This window comes from Perognathus longimembris, chromosome 19 (genome assembly GCF_023159225.1).
Source record: "Perognathus longimembris pacificus isolate PPM17 chromosome 19, ASM2315922v1, whole genome shotgun sequence".
Taxonomy (NCBI): Eukaryota; Metazoa; Chordata; class Mammalia; order Rodentia; family Heteromyidae; genus Perognathus; species Perognathus longimembris.
The window spans coordinates 41,273,231-41,301,146 of NC_063179.1; the positions used below are offsets into that span (position 1 = coordinate 41,273,231).

Genomic DNA, 27,916 nt, shown 5'->3' on the forward strand with positions numbered 1-27,916 from the left:
TTTCAGCTATTAACTTACTGAATATGTTTTTAAGCCTTTGGTTTGTGTGCCTTCTTCTCTATACTCATGGTTCATAAGTTTGTTCTTTTAAAGGTGGTTTACACAGTCTTGAATGATATTTTTGAAATTCTTAATTTTTTCCCTTTATCTGAATGTTCTAGAACACCTTTCTTTAGTCCCTGATAGTATGTCCTCAACTTGATCCAGTCTACTAAACAGGCTTTTAACCTAGGTGGTTTTGTTTTCGTTTTTGAGGGGTAGGGGTTGGTACTAGGGTTTGAACTTAGGACATGATACTTGCCAGGCATATGGGTTTACCACTTGACCTATGTCCTCAGACTCCTCCCACATCCTATTTTGGCTCCTTCTTTCCTTTTCTTTCCTTTTTTTAGGTCCATGACTGGGACTTGGAACTCCCTACCTGCTACTTTTGCTCCTTGGCTAGCATTCTGCCAGCAGAACCACACTTTCAACCCCTGGCTTTGATTCTTTTTTAAATAGAATTTTACACTTTGTGCTGATATTAGCATTAGTTTACAGTGCTGCTTCTACCTATGCCTTCCTGTGTCACTAAGATTATAATTATAAGCCTTCATGTACACCTTGAGGTTTTTATTTGCCTTAGCTGAACTTTTCATTCCATAATTTTAATTTTATTTTTGTATATCCTTATTGAATTCCCCATGTCCTGTATTGTCTTTACTTGTGGTCTCTTAGTATTCACTCAGGCTCTATGTATTCTTTAATTTTTCTTATCATTTTTATAATCAATTTTTCACTTCTTTAAGATTTTGTTTATTGTTATTTTGCTAAGGAGTTGTTGAGTTTTAGAAGAGTCATATTTCCTTGTTTTTTAAACATTTCTTATGTTTCTATATTTGAATTTGCACATCTGATGCTAAGTGGTTGCTTGGAGATTTTAATCACCTCGAATCCTTCACTAGAAGTATTCATAATGTCCATGATGGACAGTCCGAGGTAACATTTCTTACTACTCGTTTGGATATAGGGCTCTGCAGCCAATCAGTGCCCTCTGCTTCAGGGCACTTGTCCTGATCCTCAGCCCTGCTCAAACTGAGCCCTGCTCAAACTGAGGTAAACTGGCTGGAGTCTCTGTTAGATGGTTGGTTGTTTGCTGTGGGGTGCTTTCGCTTCTTTGTATGCTGGTAACCATTGTTGGCAACAGGGCACTTTACAGGCTATTGGCCAAGCAGGTTCACATTTGTTCCACAAGCCTCCCAGTTTGCATTCTGAGGGGTGACAAACTCCCAAACCTAAATGTGTGCCCCAAATATGCCAGAGAATGTGGGAGGCAGACACTAACTTCTGTTCTAGCATGGGGAGAACTGAGGAATTGAGGCACTTTTCCTGCTGGTCTCAGTGCTTTCAGACTCTGCCCAGTTTACCTCTCTCTTCATGGAGAAAAGTTTGTGGAACTCACATTGTTCAAAGAGCATTGGCTCAGAAGTTTGAGGCCTTCCTGGCAACAGACCCTTTCTGGGAAGCTGTTCCCAGCGGCAGCTCTTAGTGCTTTCAGATGCTGCCCAGCAATTCACATTCCTTTTTGGAGGAGAAAGCTATGACTGTCACATGGTTCAAAGAGCTTAGACTCAGGGTTCTCAGTCCTGCCTGGTAATAGTAAACCATCACCAGCATACAGGTCTAGTGCTTTCAGAGGCTGCCCAGCAACTCATTTCCCCAGTGGGGGATAGGTTGCAGAAGTCACATGATTTAGAGGAAAGGCTGGGCTTAGGACTTTCCAACACAGTTGTAGGCCAACACATAAAACCAGGAAGTGGGTCTTGGAAACCAATTACTATACTAGCCATGAACTCAGTTCTTTATTTCTGCCATGATTCTCAGGCAATAAGACTTGTTCCTAATAACTAAGAAGGGCAAAGTCTCTACCACTATTCCTGTCACTGCCTGAAGTCCCCATTGTTTCTCCTTACAGAGGATCATATCAGATCCTGTTCCTCTCCAAAACCTCCTCTCATGGTTGTCTTCCACCACATCAATGTATCAGGGCATTCTAAGACTCCCTGGGTCTTGTTTAGTCCTGGTTTTCAAAATGTTCCCAGAGTAGTTTGGTCTTAGGTCTCCATCTCAAAATGCTGTCTTGCTATAGCTGTGTAAGGACAGTAGCGAAATGTCTTTTTAATTTTTTTTTGCCAAAGCTAGCCTTCCACAATGGAGTAGTAAGTCTCACCAAATCCTGAACTGTGTTTAAGTTTTGCAGGTAATGTGGACTTAATGCTACATTTGGAAGTCTGTGTTGCTGTGTCTTCAGGTCTTTTCATTCCTGGGGAGCTGGGGATGGAGTTTGGGACTGCTTTGCATTTCTCTTTTGCTTTCTGTTTCTGTGTTGTTTTCAAAATCTTGTGCAATTTCTAATGCTCTTCCTTTCTCTTTAGAACATTGCCTCTTCTTTGTTATTTGTTTTTCTCAGTCAGAGTCACATTTACAATTTGCCACCTGGCCTCTCCTCCGCTAATCTGATTTCTTCTTGTTGTTACTTTTCCACTTACATATACTAGTACTTTTAACATAAAGCCCATTGGGAGTTCAATACCAACAACTCTATGTTTTTATAAGAATGGCAAGATATCTTTGGCAAGATCATTTTTCTGTAAAACAGAGCTCTTAAAGTGTGATCTGGTGACCCCTAGCAAGTACTTGAAACCATTTCTTGGCGTCTATGAAGTTGAAATTATGTCATAATAATAAGCATAAAGTAGAATGTTTCAGAAATCACCTGATCTACTTATATATTCTTGTGTTTTAAAACTCTTAAGTTGGGTGTGGTGATCCAAACCTGTAATCCTAGCTATTCAGAAGGATCATGATTTGAGGCCAGTCTGGGCAAAAGACCCTATCTCAACCAAAAAACCTGAGCATAGTGACGCATGCTTGTTAGCCCAGCTAAGTGAGAAGCATAAATTGGATCATAATCCAGACTGACCTAGGCCTTAAATGAGACCCTATTTGAGAGATAATAAAAGCAAAAAGGTGGGCCAGGGGGGCTTGTCTCAGATGGTAGATAGAACATGTGATTGCTTTGCAAAGCCTTGAATTCAGGAATCTTTACCACCAAAACAAGTCTATAACTTTCTTAGCTTTTTTTTTTCTCTTTTTTTTTTTTTTTAAGTTGTGGAGCTTGAACTCAGAGCTTGGACGTATAGTCCCTGAGATCTCTTGCTCGAGGAAAGCACTCTACCACTTGGAGCCACACTTCTAGTCTCGGAGCCACACTTCTAGTCTCTGAGTAGTTAACTGGAGATAAGCATCTCATGGCGACTTTTCTGTCCATGCTGGCTTCAAACCACAATTCTCAGATCTCAGCCTCCTGAGAAGCTAGGATTACAGGCAAGAGCCACTGGTGCCTGGCAACTTTCTTAGGTTTAATTTATAAACCAGTAAACTATAAATGACAGTTATAATCCATACGCAAATAACAGTCCTTCCAATTCCTCAATAATTTTTAAGGTTGTAAATAGATCCTGAGCCAAAACAGTTTGAGAGCTTGTGGAAACAAAGTATTCAATATCTTGAAGGTCATTTCTTCTTCCTTAGTCATCAAGATCCTGAGAAATTTGGCTTTGAGAAAATGCACAGGATTATTCTTGTCTGGGTAGTTCCTCCCAACTTGAAAGTGTCTAGGAACAGGTTCAAAGTACAATTAAACTAATTACCTAAGGTGCAGGTTCAGAGTACAATCATAAGTAATTACTTAATGGACTAACATTTCTCAGATCTAGTTAAGGTGTGATTATTCATAAAACAATCTAGTTCTTTTATTAAGGGAACCTAAATGGAATTTACTCCAAAGTTTTACTTCCTAATATGTCTTTCCACTTTAAGCAGATAAGCCAACCCTGCTTAAAAAATCAGTGGTCTTATTATTCAAGATACATTGTATTTATGAACTGCTTTGTTGAATGGCAATTCCTTTGTACAACTACTTGAAGATAATTTTTGAATAGTGTTTTTTTTTAAAAAAAAAAATGAAGGTCTTGATCTGGGTGCTTGTGGCTCACCTAGCTTCTTGGGAGGCTGAGGTGAAAATTAAAGCTTGAGGCCACCTCAAGTATATACGTGAAGCCCCTACTCAGCCAGTAGCTGGGTAAATTGGTGTGTACATGTATTTCTAGCTATATAGAAGGCTGAAATCAGATGTCCCGCTCAGCTTTTTTAGCTGGTTAATTGGAGATAAGTGTCTCATGGACTTTCCTGCCTGAGCTGGCTTTGAACTACGATCATCAGGTCTAAGCCTCTTGAGTAACTAGATTATAGGTATGAACTACTGGCACCTGGCTAGAGTGTCTTTAATTTGTAAATGACTGCTATAGAAAATTTTCTATTGTATTTATATTTTCCCTTGTTCTGTTTTTATTTTTTATTCTATAGAGTATCTATAGAGTCATTTAAGCACGGAGCCTTGAGAGAACAACTAGCCAACTTGGCCACAAGACAGAAGAGCCTTTTGCTTGCAGCAAAAAGACAGAAGACAATCAGACAGAGAATTCAGAACTATAAGAATGTGACGTTTTCCTTAAAGAAGTGGTCATCTAGTTCAGACATCTCCAGTGAAAAGTACAACAAAGAGCTTACCAGTTGGGGAAATTTAGTGCGTCTCCAATCTGATTCACCTTCTCCTGTCAACCCTGCTTGTGGAAGCATGCAAGAAACATCATTGCCTCTGGAAACTTGGAATAATAGCCAAAATGCTAACACTTGTCTAAACCTAGAAGCAGTGAGAGAGGAAGAATTTTCTGGAAATGAGAGGAATTCTAAACAAATTGTCAATAATTGTACATTAGATGACTTATCAAAACCCAGATGTTTAGATCGCACTGATAAGATTGAATTACCATCCCAAACAGTTGCTTTAATTGCCCAAACAGAATATCCACAAAAAGAAAATGATCTTACAGAAGGTACAACCAAAGATCATGGATTGTATACTCCTGCCATAAAATATGGCACATTAAATATTTCAGAGTACACAAGTGTACTTTCTCAAAATAATGTCTGCCCATCAGCTGTTGACAGCAACTATGACACTTCCCAATGTGATCCAGAAAGAAGAAACAGAAAAACAGCTCCCCACCAGCTACCTGGAAGGGTATCAGAGTCCCCGACACAGCAAAGGAATGTTGCCCTAGACACTGATGCTCTGCATCAGATGAAGCCATATCATAAAAAGCTCTCTTCTGCTGTTCCACGTGCAGATAACACCCAGATCTCTCCTACTTCTGGGTCTGGCAATCAGCATACTATAAAAAAGCCTTTAAACTATACCACAACTCCTAAAAAGAGAAATATGCAGATAAAAGATTTGATATTACTAGGAAGAATTAAGCCAGGAAATAACATTCTGGAATTCAAAACACAGGTATTCTATTATTTAATATCATGCAAATTTTATGATAATATTGCTGTAACATAATACAAGCATTTAGGGAAATAGGATCTGGCTAGTCTTCCAGAATGGGAAGCTACACCATTATATTATTAGCAAGTGGAATCATACTTCTAGAATCACCCTGATACATTTTAGTCACAAGCATATGTAGATTCTCAACCAGAACCAGTCAATTGTTGCAAAAAGGACTTAAAGCAAAATAAAAATAAACTGGAATTGTCATTAGGTCCAAAATTTCAGTAATTACTGCTATGCTGTGATATCTCCTAAAATGGTAAATACAAATTCATCTTTGATAGAAACTCAATTTCAAACCAAAGAATGACCTGAGGTTTGGGTAAATCTCACTCAATTGAAATATTATCACATATGCATAAAAGTGGAGTAAAAGCTATCACCAGTGGCTCATGCCTGTCATTCTAGCTACTGAGGAGGCTGAGATCTGAGGATCATGGTTAAAGCCAACCTGAGAAGCAAAGTCTATTTAGACTCTTATCTCCAATTAACCACCAAAACTTGGAAGTGGAGCTGTGGCTCAAGTGGCAGAGTGCTAACCTTGAGCAAGAAAGCTCAGGGACAGTGCCCAGGCCCTGAGTTCACCTCCTTTTGTCTTTAGACACTTAGCTCTGTTGCCTACACTCAAGGAATCCCCAGGCTTTGCAAAGATTCTCTTTCATTGTACCATGACCTGGAAACTCTCAAGGCAGTACGTTGGAGCAATGTAGGGCTCTTCACAGTAAATTCTCCCACTTAAGGGAGGCCACTTTATGGCCTGATATTTGGCATTTTGTAAACTATTGTTTTATATATTTTTGTCAGTTTTTGGTTATGGCAGGTGTAAATCTTGTGTATATTGTTTCATCATGGTCAGGAGCAGAAGTTCACACATTTAAGCAATTTTTTTCTTAATTTTTATTTTATTTTTTATTTCAGGAGACTATCCACAAAGCTAGTATTTTATTGAGTGGTAAACTTAAGGTAGAAAATGGTCAGATTTATCAAAGCCCAGTTACCTGGCTCAAGGATCTTCTGGGAGATGACATTTCTGTGACCTGGAATTATGCTTGGAGTAAGGTAGGTTAGTCTTAAATTTATCTTTAACTCATACTCAAATGCAAATACACATTGTTTTTAGAATAAGACATCTTTTAAAAGTAATATGGAAGAGGGGCTGGGAATATGGCCTAGTGGCAAGAGTGCTTACTTGGTATACATGAAACCCTGGGTTCTATTCCTCAGAACCACATAAACAGAAAAGGCCAGAAGTGGTGCTGTGGCTCAAGTGGCAGAGTGCTAGCCTTGAGCAAAAAGAAGCCAGGGACAGCACTCAGGCCCTGAGTCCAAGCCCAGGACTGGCAAAAAAAAAAAAAAAAAAAAAGAAATCTGGAAGATAACCGAAGTAGTTTTTGTTCTCATATGTGTCCTTTCTTTGATATGTTACATGCTTTCTCCCACAACTCTATTTGCCAAAATTCCTGTGAGCCTAGTTGTACAACTGACTGCAGCTCTCCTTCCTTGCTCTTTAGTCTTCGAATCTTTTTTAATAGGTATTTATTTGAAATGAAAAAAATACTTCAGTACCTAGACTACTGCATTTAATCATGTATTGTCATTGTGTTACTCTACCTTTCTGCATCAGACAGATATAGAATGAACAATAGAGACCACAGGTTGCATACTAGATAGGAACCACCAGAAAACAGATATTGGATTCTGTAATATAGTACAAAAGTCCACAGTCAGTCCAGTCTTAGCCAGTATCTTCAGTTTACTTCCATTGCTGTACAAATAATTGGCCATTACTAGGGCTTACAAGTTAATAACAGGACAAAAAATACGCATTACACTGACACAAAAAGTCAGCTGTGTTAATAGTCATGCAACAAGTAACCAAACTTGCTGAAATTAAAAATACTTTCTAAAAATAGTTTTAACAGCTTAAATATTTTATACACAGTTCATTTACTAAAACAAAATGTATTTAAATGATACAAAGAAAAATAAGTTTCTACCAACTTTATACATAAGAAAGTGCAAAATAACTTATCTAGAGTGTTTTGGTATTATTCTTTGCTCTTAGTCTTGGAATCTTTACTGCCACCCAAATCCTCCTCAGTAGAAAAAGCTGAACCTGGTGGCACATGCCTGAATTCCTAGCTTTGCGGGGAAATGTAGGTAGCAGGATTACAGTCCAGGTGGCCCAGGCCAAAAGCCAGACTTATCTCAAAATTAACCAAAATTAAAAGGGCTGGACGTGTGGCTCAAGTGATAGAGTGCCTGCCTAAGTCCCTGAGTTCAAACCTCAGTACCAACTTCCCCCTTGCCAAAGAAAAGAAACACTTGTTTTCCCTAAGAAATGTATGCACTGCCTTACTTAGTATAAAACTATAACCCCTCTGTACATCATTTTGACAATAAGGAAAGGAAAATTAAAAAAAAAAGAAGTACCTTGTTTTAAACTGTGTTTTTGTCTGTCTGAATTACCTCTTGTGGCATATGTCAGCTGCTATATTTTAATTACCACTTTATATAACTCAGAAATAACTGATAAACATATACTTTTTAAAGTATGAAATAGGGTACAAACATACTAGCCTGCCCTTTATATGAGTATATTGCGTGTTGGACTTTGTCAGGATATAACAGATATTAAATCCATTGTTTCCAGTATTGGTTATTTGGAGGAATGACAAATGGCATTCTGTGACCTTTCCTTTCCATAGCAAAATCAGGAAGAATTGGCAGGACAGGTCCCATTTCCTTTATCAGATTTTGGTCATTAGGTTCAGCCAAAAGAGTACCTATACCCTATACATTCTCACGCTAAAGAATTTGATGAGCATTTATTGAGCACTCAGGATGTGCCAGATGGTATGCCAAATGCTTTTTAGGCATTATCTTAATAATTTAATAAGCTGGAGGTACTTTCAAATGCACAAATTGAGGCTTGGAATGTAAGACTTTGTTTAAGGGTTGAGAAATAAGAATCTTACTCCGCACAATATGAAGTGCTGAAGGAATAAAAATAAATATGATATAGGCCATGTCCTCAAGAAGCTATGGTTTGATGAAAACAGAACACATTAAATCATTTAAGTGGAATAAGAGTGACAGGAATAGGAGCATAGAAATTCGAAATCAAATCTTTAATCCTAGAGAAGGATCATTACTAAGGTTTATTGATTATAGGAAAGCATCCCAAAGGAAGGTCAGTTTGGGATTTGAGGTTTTGCCCATAGTGAACAAACCCTCTGAGGGTATATTATTAGGTTTGTCTTACACCTAAGAGTAGAAAACCCAAAGATCTTGGGTTCTGGCAGGTATTTGCCAGTTTGCGTCATCCCTTCCCTGTCATGTATAGGCATTTGTAATCTCTGATCTGATAATAATATGCAAAGTTACAAGCACATTTTTAATGGATGCATAGACCTAAAATGTTAGTAGTCTAATCAGTGAAACATTTGATTTCTTGAAAAGTACCATTACTTTTATGGTTTACATTTATTGTAATAATTTTTTAAGTTACAAATTAGACAGTGCTCGACTTTAGATTGTTAAACAAATGAATCCATGAGACTATTAATGCTACAAAAAAGATCAACCCAACCATTTTTTCTGTAAAGGAGTAGATAATAAATAAGCTTCATGGGCACATTGTCCCTGTCATAACTCAATTATCATCTAGCATAAAAGCCAGTGATGTTAATGATTGTATATCACTGTATTTCAATTTTTTTCATAAAAAGAAAAAATAGGGAAGAGAGGAGAGAAGGAGGGGGAGAGGAAGAAAGAAGGAAAGAAGGGAGAAAGGAAGAAAGGGAAGGAAGGAAGGAAGGAAGGAAGGAAGGAAGGAAGGAAGGAAGGAAGGAAGGAAGGAAGGAAGGAAAGGTGGGTAGTGGGCTAGACATGACTATGAGTTGTAATTTGTTGTATGACAATCGGTATCAATCAGTATTTTTCTAACATCATAATTTTCAAGAGATGGGTCTATTTACAGCCTACAAAATGCATGATTTTCTTAAGTTCTGTTTTTTAATTGTGTGTAGGTAACTTACCTTGGAAAGGAGCTTTTAAAATATGCTTCTGAGGAAGTACCTTTATCTTCAGAACCAAATGTGGTACTTCAACAAGAGCCTTGTCTTTCAGGTATGTATAGCCCATTTCTTAGTTGTGGGATGATTATATCCTAACCTAGTAAAAATAATTGCCTTTGTCTTTTTTTTCCATTAAGGTGAAATTCAAAATTAACTATTACAATTAACTATTCCTTCACATTCTTTTTTTTCTAACCACAGTTGATTTTATGGGAATTTGAGAAATGGCACCATTCCTCACAATTTCTTTCTCTGAAACTCTTCTGTAATTGCTTTGGGTGGTTTATTTATTTATTTTTTACAGTAAAGCAAAAGTAAAGACTTATTTCTTTCTAAAAATTTGATTTGGTTAGCTTTACATGTTTTTCTAAAAATAGATATTAAAATAAATCTTTTTATTCTGAGAGACTAAAGAAGATATTATCTCCAATGAACAACAGATTCTGTTGTAGTCCTTGAAAAGATCACAATTTTTAGAACACAATTACAAAGAAAAAAACAACCATAAAATGATGTTATGGTACCTCTTCTTCAATAGCACTCCTACTTTTACTCCAGTGTCCTTACTGCCTATCAGTTAGGCAACAATTAGAGAAGTGGTGTCAAACAGAAAATGATCATAGTGTGATAATCAAGGTCAAGAGTAAATAGATTTTTTTTTTTGCCAGTCCTGGGGCTTGAACTCAGCACTGAGCACTGTCCCTGCTTCTTTTTGCTCAAGGCTAGCACTCTGCCACTTGAGCCACAGCGCCACTTCTGGCTCTTTCTATATATGTGGTGCTGAGGAATCAAGCCCAGGGCTTCATGTATGCAAGCCAAGCACTCTTCCACTAGGCCATATTCCCAGCCCACAAATTGGATTTTTATGAACAGCTTACTACCCTGGGGCTTCCTGGGATTGTTCCTTTCCTTAAACCAAGCTCCTGTAATTGAAATTACTTTTTTTTAAGATCTTAATTTTGTACCTAACACACCCTATACCTCTTAGAATCCTGCTTTGTCTAAAATATGAGCTTCATGGTAGAATACGTTTTCCTTAGTTTTCTTTTTTTAATTTAATTTTATTGTCAAGGTGATGTACAGAGGGGTTTCAGTTACATTCGTAAGGTAGTGAGTGCATTTCTTGTCAAACTTGTTCCCTCCTCCCTCATTTTTCTCCCACCCTAATTTTCTAAGATATCTTCAGCAGTGCTTTTCCGAGAAACCCTGATCTAGATCAGGTGTCAGCAATAATCACGGAGAAGCTAAAGGCTTTAAGAAACTGGATGGAGTTCTTTCTTGTAGTAATTCATGACCTTAGATTTCTTTTTTTTTGGCCAGTCCTGGGCCTTGGACTCAGGGCCTGAGCACTGTCCCTGGCTTCTTCCCGCTCAAGGCTAGCACTCTGCCACTTGAGCCACAGCGCCGCTTCTGGCCGTTTTCTGTATATGTGGTGCTGGGGAATCGAACCTAGGGCCTCGTGTATCCAAGGCAGGCACTCTTGCCAGTAGGCTATATCCCCAGCCCCATGACCTTAGATTTCTAATGCTGAGTACAGATCTGCTTAATCAAATGTTGGGATAAAGCCCAATAACCTGATGGTATATACCAGATGATGTGAGATATATATATATATATAGCAGATGGTATATATTAACATTGTATAAAATAAGTAGCAGCCTTAATATCCAGTTTATTTACATATCATCTTAGATTGATGATATGGAGAAATCCTGACTATAGTACCTTAAAACATTCTTAGTATGATCATTTAAGACTTTATTCAATGAATCAGATATGATGAAAAACTTTCTTTTGATTTTTACACACACAGAGAAACAATTGCATAGATAAGTCAATGTACTGATGAACTCTAATGTTGAGATGCGGTGTGTGAACATATCTGAGGGTGCATGTTGTTTGTAATTAAGAGTTTTAAACATAAAAACACAAACCTTTGAAACAAAATTTTGTCATTGAGACTCCTGAAACATCTATGATTTCTAAAGTCCTTTGAAATTTTTAAATGCTATGAATCTGTGGTGCCATTTCCCTGGAATTTCACAACTTTCTCCTTCATGTCTACTTGGCTGTAGTGCCACTTCTGTGTTATTATTTTCCGATTTGAGAACTTTATTTTTGAATAGATAATATATGTGCATGGTCCAAAATTCAAAAGGTATACAGTGAAGTCATTCCTACCCCTCTTCCCAGAGACAATGAGGGATACCAAGTTGCTGTGTAGTTTCCCAAAGATTCTAGGCATATACAAGTAATTTTTGTATTGTTAAGAAAATCCTTGCTAATATTTCAGAATAAACTAAAAAAAATCTCAAACTTCTACATAATTTTTGATCATTTTATATAAATACATGGACATACTTTCACAGTTATTTGAAAAATATTCTGCTACGGTAGATCACATTCTACTTTTTTACTTGGAAAGCCAATTTTATGTACTTAAGTTCCTTGTCACGATTGGGCCAGGCTAGTCAAACACATTAACATTTAGCTGGATGTGGGGTGTGTGTGTGTGTGTGTGTGTGTGTGTGTGTGTGAGAGAGAGAGAGAGAGAGAGAGAGAGAGGCATAGATAATATAAATTATATATATATATATAGTGAACTTTTTTCCAAAGCCAACAACCATAGCATCTTACTTTTGTATTCCATGGAGACCTAACATAATTTATCCACTTGAAAATAGAACATGCTTTCCCAAGAAAAACCAAAACATGATTTTCCAGGTTTTAATGCAGTGATCTGTGACCTACTAATCTGTCGTTCATTTCACTGCTGTTATTGTTTCCTTTCTCTGCAAAAGTATGTAACGGAGAATAAACTTTCACTTGTGCTTCTGTTTTATGTGGTTAAGAATAAAACTCTAAGGAAGATGGGTTCCTGATAAGAGAACAAGACTTTATTTCAGCTCTTATTTACAATTCTTGATTCTTTTTCATTGTTTTAGTCTTATTTTCACTTTGACATCATGATTAATATTCCTTTAACCTAACTTATAAATTTGAGACTACAGATATTTATATGGGAGGAAAGAGAAAACAAAACTTAAGTATTCGTTGAGAGTATGCCATGTCTCAGCCCTTCTGCTAGGTTTCTGTATGTACATTAGGTCACATAGCAACTTCTAAACTTACTCTGTACAACTTAATGCATAAAATCCTGAACACTTTACATGTAAAACCAAATATGCCATGCCCAATTCAGTTTAAGAAAGCTCCTATTAGATTTTCGTTTCCCCCCAAAGAATGAAAGCTTAAATAGTTTTAAACTTATGTGTCGTTATCAGGACTCTTTCTTGATGATGCTATAGTTTTCACCTATGGTTTCTGATCATATCAATGTAAAGCTATATCAAATTGTCAATCTGCTTTTAGATATCAAATATTGCCATGATTCACTATTATATTTACCCTTTAGAATCTCTTTTAGAAAAAAGTCATTGACTTTTATACTAAAATTCATAATTGAATTTTATTTTTTTTTTTGCAACACAAGTAGGATTTTTTTCTGGTGTGTACTGGTACTAGGGCTTGAACTCAGGGACCATGTACTATTTATCTAAAGACCAGCTTTTTTCACTCAGTGCTAGCACTCTAGTGCGTGAGCCACAGATCCACTTCTGGCTTTTTGCTGGTTAAAGAGATAAGAGTGGCAAGGACTTTTCTGCCTGGGCTGGCTTTGAACCATGATCCTCAAATCTCAGCCTCCTGAGAAGCTAGGAGTACAGGAATGAGCCACTGGCACCCAACTAAAAAGGATATGTTTTTACCATCTTTTGAAATATTGTTTAAAAAATCATTATGCTTTTAGTTGGATTGGCAAAGAGTTCCTAAAACCCGTGGAACTTTTTGCTGATGCCTAGATAGCTTTCTGGATGGGGGTGGGTCGCCAAAAGACTGAGCCTTGATCTGGAAGCTTAGAACATTTAGTCTTATTCTTCAGCCTCCCAGGAGCTAACACTAGTGGCCAGTGATTTACTCAAGCTTGCCTGGGTAATGAACCCTTCATAAAAAGCACTTCGTGACAGGAGTTAGAAAGCTTCTAGGTGGTAAATACATTGAGAAGTTGGGAAAGTGGCTTGCCTATAGAAGACATGAAAGGTCTTTCTTTGACATGTCTCTTCTATTCTGCTATTCCAAGTTTTACCCTTTATAACAAGCTGGTATTAGCAAGTAAAGTATTTTGCTGAGTTTTGTGAGTTATTGTAGTATTTCTCATTAGTTGCAATTTGTAGTCAAGTCAGAAGTATAAGTAACCCAATACCCGTTACTTAAACCTGGTATCTGAAGTGTGGGCCTTGTGAGACTGAGTCCTTCCATTTATGGGGTCTAATTTTAACTCTTGGTAGTTAGAATTGAATTGAATTACAGGACAGTGTATTAATCAACTCACTGTTACTATAAAAAATGTCCATAGCAATACATTATAAAGAGGAAAGATTTATTTTCATTCCAGTAAAAGTTACCAATGAATTAAGGAATACAGTTCAGATCAGAATTGATTCATTCAGCAATTCAACTCTTGACCTAATTAATGTCATCCTCTGATTATTATCAGATCAAATCAATGTAGACAGAAATCTTTAATAAGCACTTTCCTGTTCCTAGGAATTTAAAGGCCATTGTCTACAAAAGATGTTCATGATAAATAGTAATCAGTAAGACACCAATAAAAATAATGCAATTTTAACTACCAGAGTGACATTTCAAATGATAATATTCAGTGTTGGTAGGATATGGAGAAGAGAACAAGTACTCTTCTAGGTACTCACATACATTTGGTGGTAATATAAAAGAATGTCTTTGAAAGGGCATGCTGGTAGAACCTTTTGTACTTTAAAATGTGTACATACCCTTCAACTTAGTCATTTTGCCTTTGAATAGCAATCCTGTGGAAGTATTTGCACACACTTGCCTAAAGAAGTTATAGGAATGATTACAGTGGATGCATTGAGTTTTCAGGTTGTAACCAGGGGTCATTATCTTGTGGAGAAGAAGTCTAATATAAATGATAATATTTAAGTGAAAAATTAAGATCAATTTGATTAAATAAATCTAAATATTTAAAATCTTCTGTGGAAATGTTCCCCATCCCTAACGTTTGTAGGATAACTCTTTTCAGTAATGAATAATGATAATATTAATAACAGCTGATATTTATTGAGTATTTGCTATGTGCAGGGAGGGCAGTTGGTAAGTTATTACATATGCAAAATTTCATTAGTCTTCACAACTGGAAGTTGAGGCACCACGTGGGTTGTTCCACTGCTGTCAAAAGCTTTTCTCATCCATTTCCTGCTGTTACCTTACCCTGAAAAAAGGCCTCTCTCTCTCTCTCTCTCACAGTTAGTGTTGCTGCTTTATACAGGTACAAAAAAAAATGGAAGAAGTGAAAATATCCAGCTCAGAAGACCTATTAAGTGTGCTCTCATCGACACATGACTAGATTCTAAGATTTGCAATAACTAACTTTAAATCTTACTTCACAACAGTTAGTTTTAAATCTCTTCATAAATCTTTAAACAGGTACTTCCAGAGAGTCAGTAAAAAACATCCCTCATTACCTGCAAATAAAAGAGATACTTTCAATCAGCGAGCAAGAATTTCTCCCGTGCCACGTGATGGCCCAACACTGGAGGTTCTATGCGGAATGTGAGGAACTGACCTTCTAAAGCCTTGCTTTCTGAATCAGTAGGCATTTGTTTGTATGTTTAGTTTTTTCCGTCTTTGGTGGGTTTATGTTAGCTTATGTGCTAGTTTCGGTGTTAATGGTTTATTTCTGTTTATTGTCATAAAAATATAATTTTTTGGACATTGAAATAAAGGCATTTATGGGTTAAAACATATTGGCTGTCTTGCTTTCTTTTCACTAATACACCTTTCCCACTTGCTTCCTCATCTTCTTCATCTTCATCGACTTCTCCATCATCTGCAAATTCTTCTTCCTCACCACTGACTTCATCTTCATCTTCTTCCCCTTCTATATCTTCATCTTCATCCTCTTCTTCATCAAAGTCTTCCTCCTCACCGTCTTCATGCTCTACATCCTCCTCATCTTCTCCTTCTTCATCCTCCCCTTCATCCACACCATCTACTTCTACATCTGAGTCTGGGGCCTCCTGGTCATCTCTGTCGTAGCCATCCAGGTAGGTCAGCTGGGGCAGGAGCTTGAAGACACTCTCTCGGTAGTCATTCAGGTTAGTGACCTCACAGTTGAACAGATCCAGGTTTTTCAGACAGTCTTAACTTTTTCAAAGGTTCCAATGTGCTGATCTCTTTCAGTTTATTTCCACTTAAGTTTAGATGTGTGAGATTTGCAAGCTTTTCTGCAAACATGTCCAGACCTCCCATGATTCTATTTTCACTGAGCTCAAGCTTTTTCAATTTAGGTAGCTTGGGGAGATTTGAAACTGCAATCAAGTTTACATTCGTTAAACTGAGGAACTCTTAAGTTCACAAATTCAGCTGTTAAGCCTTCAATTTTCCATCATTTGATTTGCAATTGTCCAAGACAAGTTCTCGAACGGCGGCCGGGGTCTGGTTCCTCAGCTCCAGGTGGATCCTCTTCTTCATCTCTAATGTCTTTTTCAAAAGAGCTTTTCTTACCAGTCATCTCAAACTGATTGCAAACCAAAGTATTCTTGACTTTATTATCCAAGCTCCTCCAAAAAGCTTGCTTTTTCCCCCTTCATCTTCCTCCCTTCCTCCCTCCTTTCCTCCCTCCCTTCTTTCCTCCCTTCCTCTCTTCCTCTCTCCCTTCTTTCCTCCCTCCCTCCCTCCCTTCTTTCCTCCCTTCCTCTCCTTCTCCCTTTTTTCCTCTCCCTCCCTTCCTCTCTCTCTCTCTCCTTCCCTCCCTCCCTCCCTCCCTCCCTCCCTCCCTCCCTCCCTCCCTCCCTCCCTTCCTTCCTTCCTTCCTTCCTTCCTTCCTTCCTTCCTCCCTCCCTTCCTTCTCTCCCTCCCTCCCTCATTTATTTATTTATTTATTTATTTATTTATTTATTTATTTATTTATTTATTTGACAAAGTCACAGTAGATAGTCTAGGATTTTCTGGAACTTGCTATGTAGCTCAGGCTGGTCTCTAATTCACATCTTCCTGCCTAAGCCTCCCCAGTACTGGAATTACAAGTGTGTAATTGTGTAAGTGTGTATGTTCAACTTCAAATGCTTTCTGATTTGGTGCCATATTTTGTTTCTTCTTTGTTGCTAGAATTGTAGTGAGGAGGAATATGGATCTCTTATTTTAGCTGCACTAAGGGTATTGTATATTTTGGATGTTCTGTTATTTTAAATGTCTAAAATATTAATAAAATATCTTTCAAATATATTTTTTTTAAAACGTGTTAAAGTTAACTGCAGAAATGATAGAGCCAGAGAACTAAGAAGAAAGGGCTATTTCTTTTTGACTACATGTATCCTTTGACAACTTTTGAAATTTATACTATGTGTGTTTGCTTTCTGTTCAGACTTTTAGAAAAACAGTTTTGGAGGTGCACTGGAGTTTAAAGGCTTTGTGCTTGTTATTTCTATTACTGGAGCCACACTTCAGCCCTCTTTGCTCTGGTTGTTTTTAATATATAATTTTGTTTTTATTATTTTTATTCTGTTTGAAATGTATGTATGTACCCTTAGGGCCTGCATTTCAAGGGATTTGGTGGTTCTGTTGAATGCTAATAGCACTTAACCTTCACACCCATTTCTTGGATTCTCGCTCGCATCCTATACTTGTGAAAAACATATATCAAACATTTAAAATGCAAGGAATGTGGTTTCTTTTTAAACTATATTTCCTTATGTCTCTTAAGAGGAGCAGAATTTGAGGCAATGTCAAATCTGCTAATAAGGGACTCAGTTTAATCCCAAGTTATAGGATTCATAGCTAACCTCTAAATTCCTTGGACATATTTTAAATTCATAATCTCTCATTTTAGCTACTTTGTAAGGGTTCTAAGGCAGAATTAGTGGATACAAACATTTGAAGCTGCCATGCCAGTTCTGCTGCTGTATAGATGGGGGAAGCAGGTAGCATTTGTTTTTAGCTGTCTTAAGTTCCGTGACGTATGGCAGTTTGACTGAGATACGAAGTTGCGTGAGTCCTTCAAAGCTGGAGGCAAGGAAGTGGTAAAACACGTTGCCAAACTGGTGGGTGAGCTTTGCCAGTTACCTAAGCACAGCCTTCTTATTCTCTGTTCATTATTACCTACACAGTAACTCATGGAATAATGCAACACAACAAACCAAAAACTGTGTTATTTTTGTCTAAAAATGGCCTCCAAGTCGCTACTGATGGAATGAAAAAGCTCAAGAAAACGTTGGCTCTTTGCCAGAGGCTAGAGTCATGCTGGATTTACAAAAAGAGCCCACAACTAAATTTGGAAGAGTCCAGCTCTGTGCCACAAATAACTTTCTATGGGATACTGCAGGCCCAGAAACCTGTAGCCTGTAGAAACACGGGCCTTCTTTTTCCTCAGAAGCCAAATAGGATGGCTTGAGATTCTATACCTAGAGGGTAACCTCTCCTAGTCCCCTGCTGTAGGTGCTTCCACCCATCTCTCTACCCTTGCTCATGTTCCCCCACTACAGCTGTTTCTCTATGGAATTGTCCCTTAGCATGCTAATCAGCTTGGGCTTTGGGCCTTCCGTCCTTGGGTCTCAGCCACTAGTGCTGTCACCACCTCCTGTAGCTCTCTGCCTCATGTAACCTCACCCCACCTGGTCATTTTCCCACAGACTCCTGCCCAGCTGTGTGGAACAGGCCTTACTGACAGCTAGCTGTGATAGTAAAGGGGAAAGATTTATAACACACCACAGCAAGTAATGTAAACCGTACATGAATTTCCCCTTGGTCTCTTCTAGGCCTGCCTTTGGTTGAGGGCGCAGGATAGGAAAAGGGAGTGTGCAGGCAACAGGGCCAATCTGGGCCCACCCCAGTGATTCGAACTCCACTGGTCTGTGTCTCAGCAGTTTTTAATCTTTCCAAATGATTCCATCTCCTTTCACTTGGCTTTTCTCGCCCACCCGCAATCACTAAATTAATTCCATGTTTCCTGAACTGTCGCACTAAATGAGTTACTGGTACCTCCTTAAATATAGATTTCTAAGCTCTTTTCCAGCCCTACTGAATCAGAATTCTCTAGAAAGAAAATTGACAAGTTCCTAGATGAGTTTTATTATGTGAATGTGGCAAACATGACATTAGTTCAAGTCTTTTTTCACCTTTCATAAATGTACATATCTATGTGGATTGTTATGCTACTTTTGATTTGTATATACAAGGTTTAATCAAACTAGGATAATTAGCATACCATGGCCTTATAATTTCTGTTGGGAACCATCCCACTTTGCTCTTCTAGTTTTTTTTTTTTATAAAGTAATATTTGTTACAAACTCTAGTCAACCAGTGGTGATATGTAATGCTAGAATTTATTCTTCCTATCTAATTGTATTTTGGTTAATGCTTCCAATCTCTTTCTGTCCCATGCTCCCTCCCCTTCATAACTTCTAGTGGTCACTATTCTACACTTCTATGAAATCAGTAATCCGGGGCTTCAGTCTTGTTTTCAGTTGATTAATGTGTATTTTCTTTATTCTTTCATTTCAGAAATACGTAATGAGCACCAAATATGTGCCAGCATATTCTGTACTAGGAATACACCAGAGAATGCAACATTCATGTCCTCAGGGAGCCAACAATCTAATTTCAGATAGAGAAAAGTGTCTGTGAAAAGACAAAATTACAAAAAAAAATTCGTTTTGCATGTATTTTTTGAGACAGGGTCTTACTGTGTAACCCATACTGGCCTCAAGCTCAGTATCCTTTTGCCTCTGATTCCCAAGTGTTGCAATAACAAACGTTCACCATTATTCCAACAGAGTTTTGAAGATCTTAATTGCCTTTTGCTTGATATTCTAGAATCGGGTAATAGTGTAGGGGAAAAAAAGGCTGCCACCTACCACATGTACAGGTTATAGGCAAAGGAAAGGAGTGATGTAGAGAAGTGATGTACTTTCAGCTGGGTCGATCGCAGGTTGACGCTATTTGAACAAGGTTGAAGCATATTGGTTGCACGTGATGCGCTGAAATTCAGCTGCTATGATTGGTTGAGACTCAGCTACTTATTACAAAGGCAAATTCTAAGGTGTTTACACACTTAAATTACAGTTCATTACATTAAGACTTAGTTCACAGAGGCATACTCAAGCCAAAATTAGCTTGATTTAATGTGTCCATCATGATAAAGGACAAAATAGGCAAGCTAGGCATAGGCTCATACCTATAATCCTAGCTACTCAGGAGATTAAAATCTGAGGATCATGGTTTAAAGCCAGCCCTGGGAAGGAAAGCTCCTGAGATTCTCTTAACCACCCAAAAGCCAGAATTGGGGCTGTGGCTCAAGTGATAGAATGCCAGCCTTGAGCAAAAAGGCTAAAGCAAGAGCATAAGGCTCTTGAATTTCAAGCCCTAGTTCTGGCATGCATGTGTGTACACATACACTGAATAATAATAATAATAATAATAGATGTTGAATAAAATTAAAGGTGGCCAGGGAGAGCCCTTGATGAAAGGTTGCATCTGAACAGAAAACAGTGATAATAAACTGCTTCTGAATTTTATTGCAACATGTAATTCTTATTTTCTTTTTTTTTTTTTTGGCCAGTCCTGGGTCTTGAACTCAGGACCTGAGCACTGTCCCTGGCTTCTTTTTGCTCAAGGGCAGCACTCTGCCACTTGAGCCACAGCGCCACTTCTGGCCATTTTCTATATATGTGGTGCTGGAGAATCGAACATAGGGCTTCATGTATACAAGGCAAGCACTCTTGCCAAGAGGCCATATTCCCAGCCCCATAATTCTTATTTTCTGTCTCATGACTCCTAAATTACATTGGGATTTTCTTAAGGTCAGGGACTGTCTTGTATATTTTAGTATTCTACCATAGCAACCAGTGTAGCACTTATCACAAGCCAGAGCTCAGTGACTCACACTAGAATAAAAACATTTCAATCTTAAATATATGAATCTTAAGGATCCTGCCAGCAGAGGACCCAGCCAGTTGCCTGCTTGGGAAGTAAAGGAAAATCCACGCAAATAAATGCAATCACTTTGCTAGCCTTTGCTAAGGCTAGCCTTTCTCCTTTCCTGCTAGTCATACTTAGTTCCAGGTTCTAATCAGGAAGTCCTGGAAATATGCCATGATTTAGTCATGGTTATGACTCTGCCTTAGTGAGATTAGCCACTGAGATTTGAGTACCAATTTCTACTGGCATGCCATTCTGATACAATTTTTTGACTTTTGTACTCCATTTCCCTTTAACTTCGAGCCAACACCAGCCTCTGTTTCTCTAATTTTTTATCTGAGTTCTGCGGAAGGACACTGAATCCTATTAAGTCTCTGAAGGCCAAAGAGAAATCCTTCAGTACACTGAAAATCTTCAGGAGGATTAGGGAACCCCCTTCAGACACCTGGGGAAGGTTTATCCTGGTTCAGTTTGGAACTCCTCACTCTTCAGAAGGCTTTCCACTTCTTGGAGTAGTGCCCTTTTCTCCAGATGTTTTCCTTGGATCATATAGGAAAGAGTAATACAATTAGAACTGGAAAGTTGATCCAGGAGGCAACATCACTGGGTGAAAAAATTCCTGAATAGCTAGACTAATAGGCTTCTTCCCAACCCTACCATTGCTCTTTAACCTAGGAAAGTCATGTGGCCTCTTTAAGCCGTAGGAAACTAATTATTAGAAGATGTTACTTTTTCTGACATTGCTTAGAACTATCATAAAAATCTAATGCAGTTACTGAGAGAGTACTTTTTTAAAAAATAAGTCTTATAGTGCTGGGGGATCTACCAAGCTACACTGGAAAGTGTTCTAAGAAATGTTAATTACTGAGGCATCGCAGACTTAGTACAGTAAACTAAATCAGTCATGTTTGTGTATGTGGTATGGTAGTCATTGTCATTCCTTCAACTTCTCATTTCTACAGGAAACTTCAGACACAAGGCTGGGCCAGACACCGCCTCCTGCTTGGAGATATGCTATTTTTTTTTCAGTTAAGATTCATTTCTAATATAAGGGAGTTTCACTGTGATATTTCCATGTATGCACACAGTGTACTTTAAACAAATCACCCCCTCCACCATATTCCTGGAGGAGCTGTGCTCTTAATAGACCTTGTGATAGATATAGATAGATATATCTTGAGAGAGAGATTTTGTGATATATGTGTATCTTCTCTATGTCTATATATATATATATTCCTTGTATATGTCATATATATTCCTTATTTGTGTGTATACATTTTGTGTGTGTATATATATATATATATACACATACTTCTTTGGTACTACTCTGGCTTAAACTCAGGGCCTCAAATCTGCTCAGCTGGTGCTCTATCACCTAAGTCATGCCTCAGCACTGCTTTTTGCTGGTTATTTTTAGAGATGCAGTCTCATGGACTTTTCTGCTCAAGCTGGCTTTGAACCATGATCCTTGGGCTCTCGGGCCTCCTGAGTAGCTAAGATTACAGTCTTGATATGCTGGGACCTGGCCTTATATTTGCTTTCCCTGATGTTTTCTTCACCAATGTGCTTGGAACACCTTCACCTAGTGATTGTCCCGTGGGCTAAATTCCTTGAGCACAGTTGAGTTTCCATCTATGGGTTGCCATTTGCTCCCTTGTCTATTGGTTTTTACCATCTCTTTTCTTAGTTGTCCGTGTCCTAAGTGCAAAACCTACTCCAGAAGCTAAGAATTTCTTTGAGGGCAGGAGCTGTAATTTATACCTCTTAGCATCCTCATCACAAGAAATACATTTTCTGATTTGGGGGAATTGTACATGGTTAGAATCTTCCCCCCTCCCCCCTCAAAATGCATGTCCACTTGGAACCTGAGATGTGATCCTCTTTGGAAACAGGATCTTTGCGGATATAATTAAGAGGAGATTACACTGGATTAGGATGTGCCCAGAATTCCAAAGCTGGTGTCTGTCCTTAACAAAATAAAATTCAGAGACAGGAAGGAACGCAAGACAGAAGCCCATGTAACTACAAAGGCCGAGTTAGAGTGCTGTTGCTGAAAGTCAAGGCACACCACTGGTTGTTGGCTCTCAGGAAGAAGTTGAGGATTCTTCACTAGAGCCTTCACTAGAGCACAGGCCTGCCAGTGAATACATTGCATCGTATTAAGTCGCCCAGTGTAGTATGCTATGACAGCACTAGAGCAGAAATACAGAAATGGAGACTGCAATGGACACCATATGCTTAATATGTGAGCGGCCCTTCTGGGGGCCACTGTCCCCCACCATCCAGTCTTGGGCAGTCTACTTTCAGGAGGCCTGAGGGGCTGGTCCCACCAATGATTTAAGAGGATGGGGGGTGGGGGACGGTATTTGAAAGCAACAAATTATGAGGAAAGCAAAGAAGCTGGATCTGACCTGAATATCAAGCGTTCCAAAACTAGGTTTATAAACGTTAGGTTGAAGGTGTCTGTAAGGGTCCAGTGTGGTGGCCATGGTTTGCTTTAGGCAGAATGGGTGATCTGAGTGGTGGAGACAGCAGAACATGTGAGCCAACGGATATTCACTTTCTGCCATGACACTGGAAACTGACCTGAGAGACAGGATAGGTGTGAGCGCTTCCTAAAATGCCTCGTTTGAGCTAACTAGGAGGTTCCCAGGCCGGAGCGGACGACGGCTGGTGTTCTTTTGAATTCCCATCCTACAGGCCTGGGTTGGCTTGTGGTTAAGAACATGCATACCCTGCAGACCCTCTCCTGTCCATAAGAAACCAAAGTCATTTATCCCACCCGCCACTTGTAAAATAAGAATAAAAATAAATAGTGGTGATTGGATCACTTAGTGGTTTAGAAACAGCACACAGGAGAGAGAGTAGAAGTCCTCTTTTTCTTCTCAGCCCACTCCTCCCTCTCCTTCGCCCCCATTACTTCCCCTCTCCCTTGTCTTCCTTTCCTTCCTTTTCTTCATGTGCGGCGGAGGGAGACCTGGGAAGGGCAAAATGTGAACTCGGTTGACAAAAGAAGACAACCCGCTCTCGCTCTTAGAGGACTTGGGTGGCTTGTTTGGAACAAGATCCTAAAAAGACAGAGACAGAGAGAATGAGAGAGAGAAAGAGAGAGAGGAGGAGGATGAGAGAGAGAGAGAGAGAGGGGAGAGAGGAGGGGAGAGGAGGAGGAGGATGAGAGAGAGAGAGAGAGAGAGAGGAGGAAGTGGAGGAGGAGGAGGAAAGCGCCAGGCTCACACCTATAATCCTAGGTATTCAGAGGCTGAAATGTGGGGATTACGGGGGCTGGGAGTCTGGCCTAGCGGTAGAGCGCTTGCCTTGCATACATGATTCCTCAGCCCCGCATGTAGAGAAAAAGCCCAAAGTGGCGCCGCCGTGGCTCAAGAGGTAGAGGGCTAGCCGCCTGGTGGGGGGGTGGGGGGGTGAGGGATGGAGCTCAGGAACAGCCCCGGGCCCTGAGTTCAAGCCTCAGGACTGGCACGGGGTGGGGTAGGAGAAGGAGAAAGTGGAGGGGGGCGGAGGAGAGGAGCCCAGGCGGCTGCACGGGAGGCCGAGGTTCGAGGACGGTGGCTCCAAGCCGTCCGGGCCGGCAGGGCTTCCCTCCAACCTCCCAGGAATCCATCACCGGAGAAGCCGGCGGCGGAGCGGAGGGTGAAGCCGTGGAGCGGCGGCCGCACCAGGGCTGGGGGAGGGAGGGAGAGGGGGGAAGAGGGGGGCAAAGAAGGGAAGACAGGGGGGAAGGGGTGCGGGAGGCCCTGGGGGGGAGAGGAGAGGAGGGGGCGGGCAGTGCCGAGCTGCCCTTGGTGCCCCGGTGAGCGTGGAGCGCGGACCGGACGGTGGCTCGGTTCCCGCCTCCCCCCCCCCCCCCGCGTCCCCGGGGTCGTCGGGGCGCGGTGCCCTCGCCGCCCCGCGCGCCCCCCGGCGAGCACCCGGCGCTCCCGGGCTGGCCCAAGTCGGTGCGTGCGCGCCGGGAGGACGGACCCGCCCCCGCCCCCCCCCCCCCGGGCTCCGCGGGCTGCGCCTCCTTCCCTGAGGTGTTCGGCCGCCCCGAGGGGCGGGCGGGGGCGGGGGGAGCCGGATACCGCACCCACGGGCCCCCGCCCTCAGCCCTCCGGGCGCCGATGGAAGAGCGACTCGGCGTCCTCCTCACCGGGGCCCGGGCTGCGGCTCCCCACGCCGCGGCGCGGACGGACCTTCCCCGGGGAGCCGCGCGCGGGACGCCCGGGCGGGCGACGGCCGCCGCGAGGCGCAGCGTGAGTGCGGCCGGGGCCGGCCCCGCAGCTTCCCCTCCGCGGGTGGGACTCGAACCTGGCGACGGCCGGGGGGGGGGCGGGGCGGCGGATGCGCGGGGCGGCGCGGGGCGCGGGGGCGGCCTCGGCGGACGCGGGGACCCCACGTGCGGAGCTCGCCCGCTCCCCCCGGCAGCCGCGTCCCCCCGGCGACTTTCACTTTCCCCGGGGAAACTCGGGCGCCGCGTCCCCTGGGTGCGGGAGCGGGGCCCCCGGGGCCGTGCGGGGCTGAGGCGGGGCTCGGCCGTCACGGGCCGGGCGCCCCCCGGGCGCGCGCCCCGCAGCCGCCGCCGCAACTTCGCGGCCGGCCGGCGAGTGGGCGCGGGCGGGCGGGCGGGACGCGGCAAAGTTCCCGGGCGCCGGGCTGCGGGCGCGGGGCGGAGCGGGGCTGCGGGCGGGCGCGGGGCGGCCACGTCCTCCCCACACCCCCCCCCCCGGGGTGGGAGCGCGCCCCTGGACGCGCGCTTTGCGGGAAGCTGGCGGCCCCCGGGCTCCGGGAGGGAGGGAGATGGGGGGGGCTCCCGAGCCGGCCGGGGGTGGGGAGCGTCCTCGCGGGGTTCTTTGGGTCGGCGCGGGGGGGGAGGGCTGAGGGGGATCGAGCCGCGGGCCACGCGTCCCAGGCCGCGCCCTCTGCGGGGACACGCGTGGCGCGTCGTGAGGTCGAGTGTTCCTGCCGCAGAGCCCGGTGGAACCGACCCCGCAAAGTGGCGGTGGCGCGGACCCGGGCAGCCCCGGGACCGGAGCCGAACCCTCGGGGACTCCCGGAGCCCCAGCGAGGCCTTTCCCGGGGATCACGGTGCGAGGGGCGGGGGCAGGCGTTCAAAGGTCAGCAAGATACCCAGATACCCGGGCGTCAAGTGGGTAAGTGGCTCCCCCCCCCCATTTTACCATTCATTGCAAACGAAGGGCAAAGAACCACATGATCAAAGGAGATGGGGGACCCCTCCCACCGTTTGCTGGACGTCCAAATCACTCCTTTGGGTCTTGCATACATGAAACACGCCCTTATCCTAGGCCATCTGTCAACCTAGGACATCCAGGGGCCAACGGTCCTGTGGCAGCTTTTGCTGACAGTGTCTGGAGGAAGTGGAGTCTTCCTGAGTGAATTATTGCAGAGAGCTGCTCCTACCCGGCCGGGCTGTCAGGATCCAATTCTGTGAGAGAATTAAGATGTCAATTACGATGTTGAATTCCCCATTGACAAGTGTTAGGAGAGAAGAGTAGCCAAAGAACAGCGCTGTATGGCAGGCACCCTGGGTTTCCCAGGAAGGGGACTGCAAGGAGAGTTTCCTTGGGAGTTCTGGAGAAGCTGGAAGGGAGGGAAGGTGCGCGCTCCCTTAGGGGGAGAACAAGATTTATAATCACTTGCTGAATGCCACACCTGCACAAAGGTAGGCAGAAAAGGCATAACTAGGCAGCAGTCAAGAGTTGCCACCACGGGAATTACCTTCAACCTAGGCAGGCCATAAATACTTTCCCAACAGATTTGGAAAGACCTTTAGTCATTGGGGGTAGGGGAGCTGGGCCTGCGGGCAGTGGCTGTGACAGTGCCGATTGTGCCTTTGCTCTGAGGAGCCTTTGGTGTTGGGAGAATGACCCAGTGAGCAGGCTTTTCCTGGCACCACCTGCTACAATAGACACAGAATCATCTGGAAAGGATTCCTCCCCGCCACCCCACCCCAAGGCAGGTAATACAATTGAGAAACGCAAGGTGGAAGAGTTAATTCAACCGTCCTAGGTGTTGACCCCTTACTGTGACCCGGCTGTAGCTTATCTTTGTGGGGTGCACGCAAGGCCTCCATAGGGCAGTTGGAGGATGGCGAAAAGATGAGATTGGGGAGGTAGGGGAGCCGTTCCACACACAAGGAATGCTGTGCCCTTGGACCAGAGCAGAGAGCACTGAATGGAAACATCCAGAATAATGTGAAAGGACAGAGAAGAAGGACACCAGGCAAGGCCAGTGGGGCCTAGGGCCAGATGGCCAGACAGGTCTCGGGGACATCCTTTGGATGGACCCTCAGGACAGTGTCACACCTGAAAGTGTGATCCTCACAAGCTGGAGACGAGAAGCTAAGCAAGTCAGGGGCAGTGATGCACTACATGCTTGAGGCCGGGCAACGTGGTGAGAAACCATGCAAAAGCAAATGAACACGCAGACACCTAAGCTGCTGGACGGGAACCGTGAGGAGCCGCTACAGTAGGTCAGGCTGAGTCCTAAGGCCCCAGAGACTGAGCTGGCGGCCACGATGGCTTGGGATTGGTGTGGAAAGCTCATGTGGGTCTTCATCCCCATGTGGCCAGATGGAGCAGGCCATGGCCGCCTCTCCAAAGCTGGCACCAGCTGTACATTCGAGGTGGCGTTTGAAGTCTGGTATGGACAAGTAGATGGGGGGGGCAGGATAGATAGATGAGGAGACATGGGGCATTATATATTAGTTTAAACAAATATTAAAAGCGCCAGACTAAGTTGGATGCTGTGGCTCATGCTGATAATCCTAGCTACTCAGGAGGCTGAGATCTGAGGATCTCAGTTCAAAGCCAGCCCAGGTAGTCCATCCATGAGACTCTTATCTCCAGTTAACCACCAAAAGAAGCCAGAAGTGGAGCTGCGGATCGAGTGGTAGATTGCTAGCCTAAAGCACAAAAGCTCAGGACAGCGCCCATGCCCTGAGTTCAAGCTCTAGGACAGGTGCACGCGTGCACACACACACACACACACACACACACACACACACGAAAGCAAAAAGCGTGACACTGATCAAGATGCATTATATCCATAAACTGCTTTGGTAAATGACACCTCCTCAAATATAATATTTTTTTAAAAAGCAGTTCACTCCCTTCTAACCACCTCCTTTTATTTGTCCAATTACTAGAACATGTGGATTTAGAAGGGCTATCTGTCCCTGCCTTCTTTGGAATGGTGAAAAGCTGCAAAGCTCCTTAAAGGAGTAAAGAGAACCGAATTGAAGTCGTGTCTGACAAAAGGAAGTCCTGAAGACTTCTGAGTTCTGGGTGGGTCTCACCCATTTTAGATGCCTAGAGCCATTGTCTAAGGATTAGGTGTTGCTAGACGACCTGATCTTGGATATTCTCCC

At 42.3% G+C, this 27,916-nt stretch overlaps 1 protein-coding gene and 1 pseudogene across 1 annotated transcript in view; one reads left to right on the top strand and one right to left on the bottom strand.

The window, feature by feature from the left end:
• Positions 1-15,335, top strand: part of Ankrd31 (ankyrin repeat domain 31) — an 88,542-nt gene extending 73,207 nt beyond the window's left edge. Inside the window, exons 22-25 of the mRNA XM_048368262.1 lie at positions 4,408-5,395; positions 6,359-6,499; positions 9,472-9,571; positions 15,043-15,335. Of these exons, the coding sequence (XP_048224219.1) occupies positions 4,408-5,395; positions 6,359-6,499; positions 9,472-9,571; positions 15,043-15,188 (1,375 nt within the window). The 3' untranslated portion in view covers positions 15,189-15,335. The remainder of the gene's footprint in view (positions 1-4,407; positions 5,396-6,358; positions 6,500-9,471; positions 9,572-15,042) is intronic.
• Positions 15,306-27,111, bottom strand: LOC125367593 (annotated as a pseudogene).
• Between the last annotated feature and the right edge of the window lie 805 nt (positions 27,112-27,916).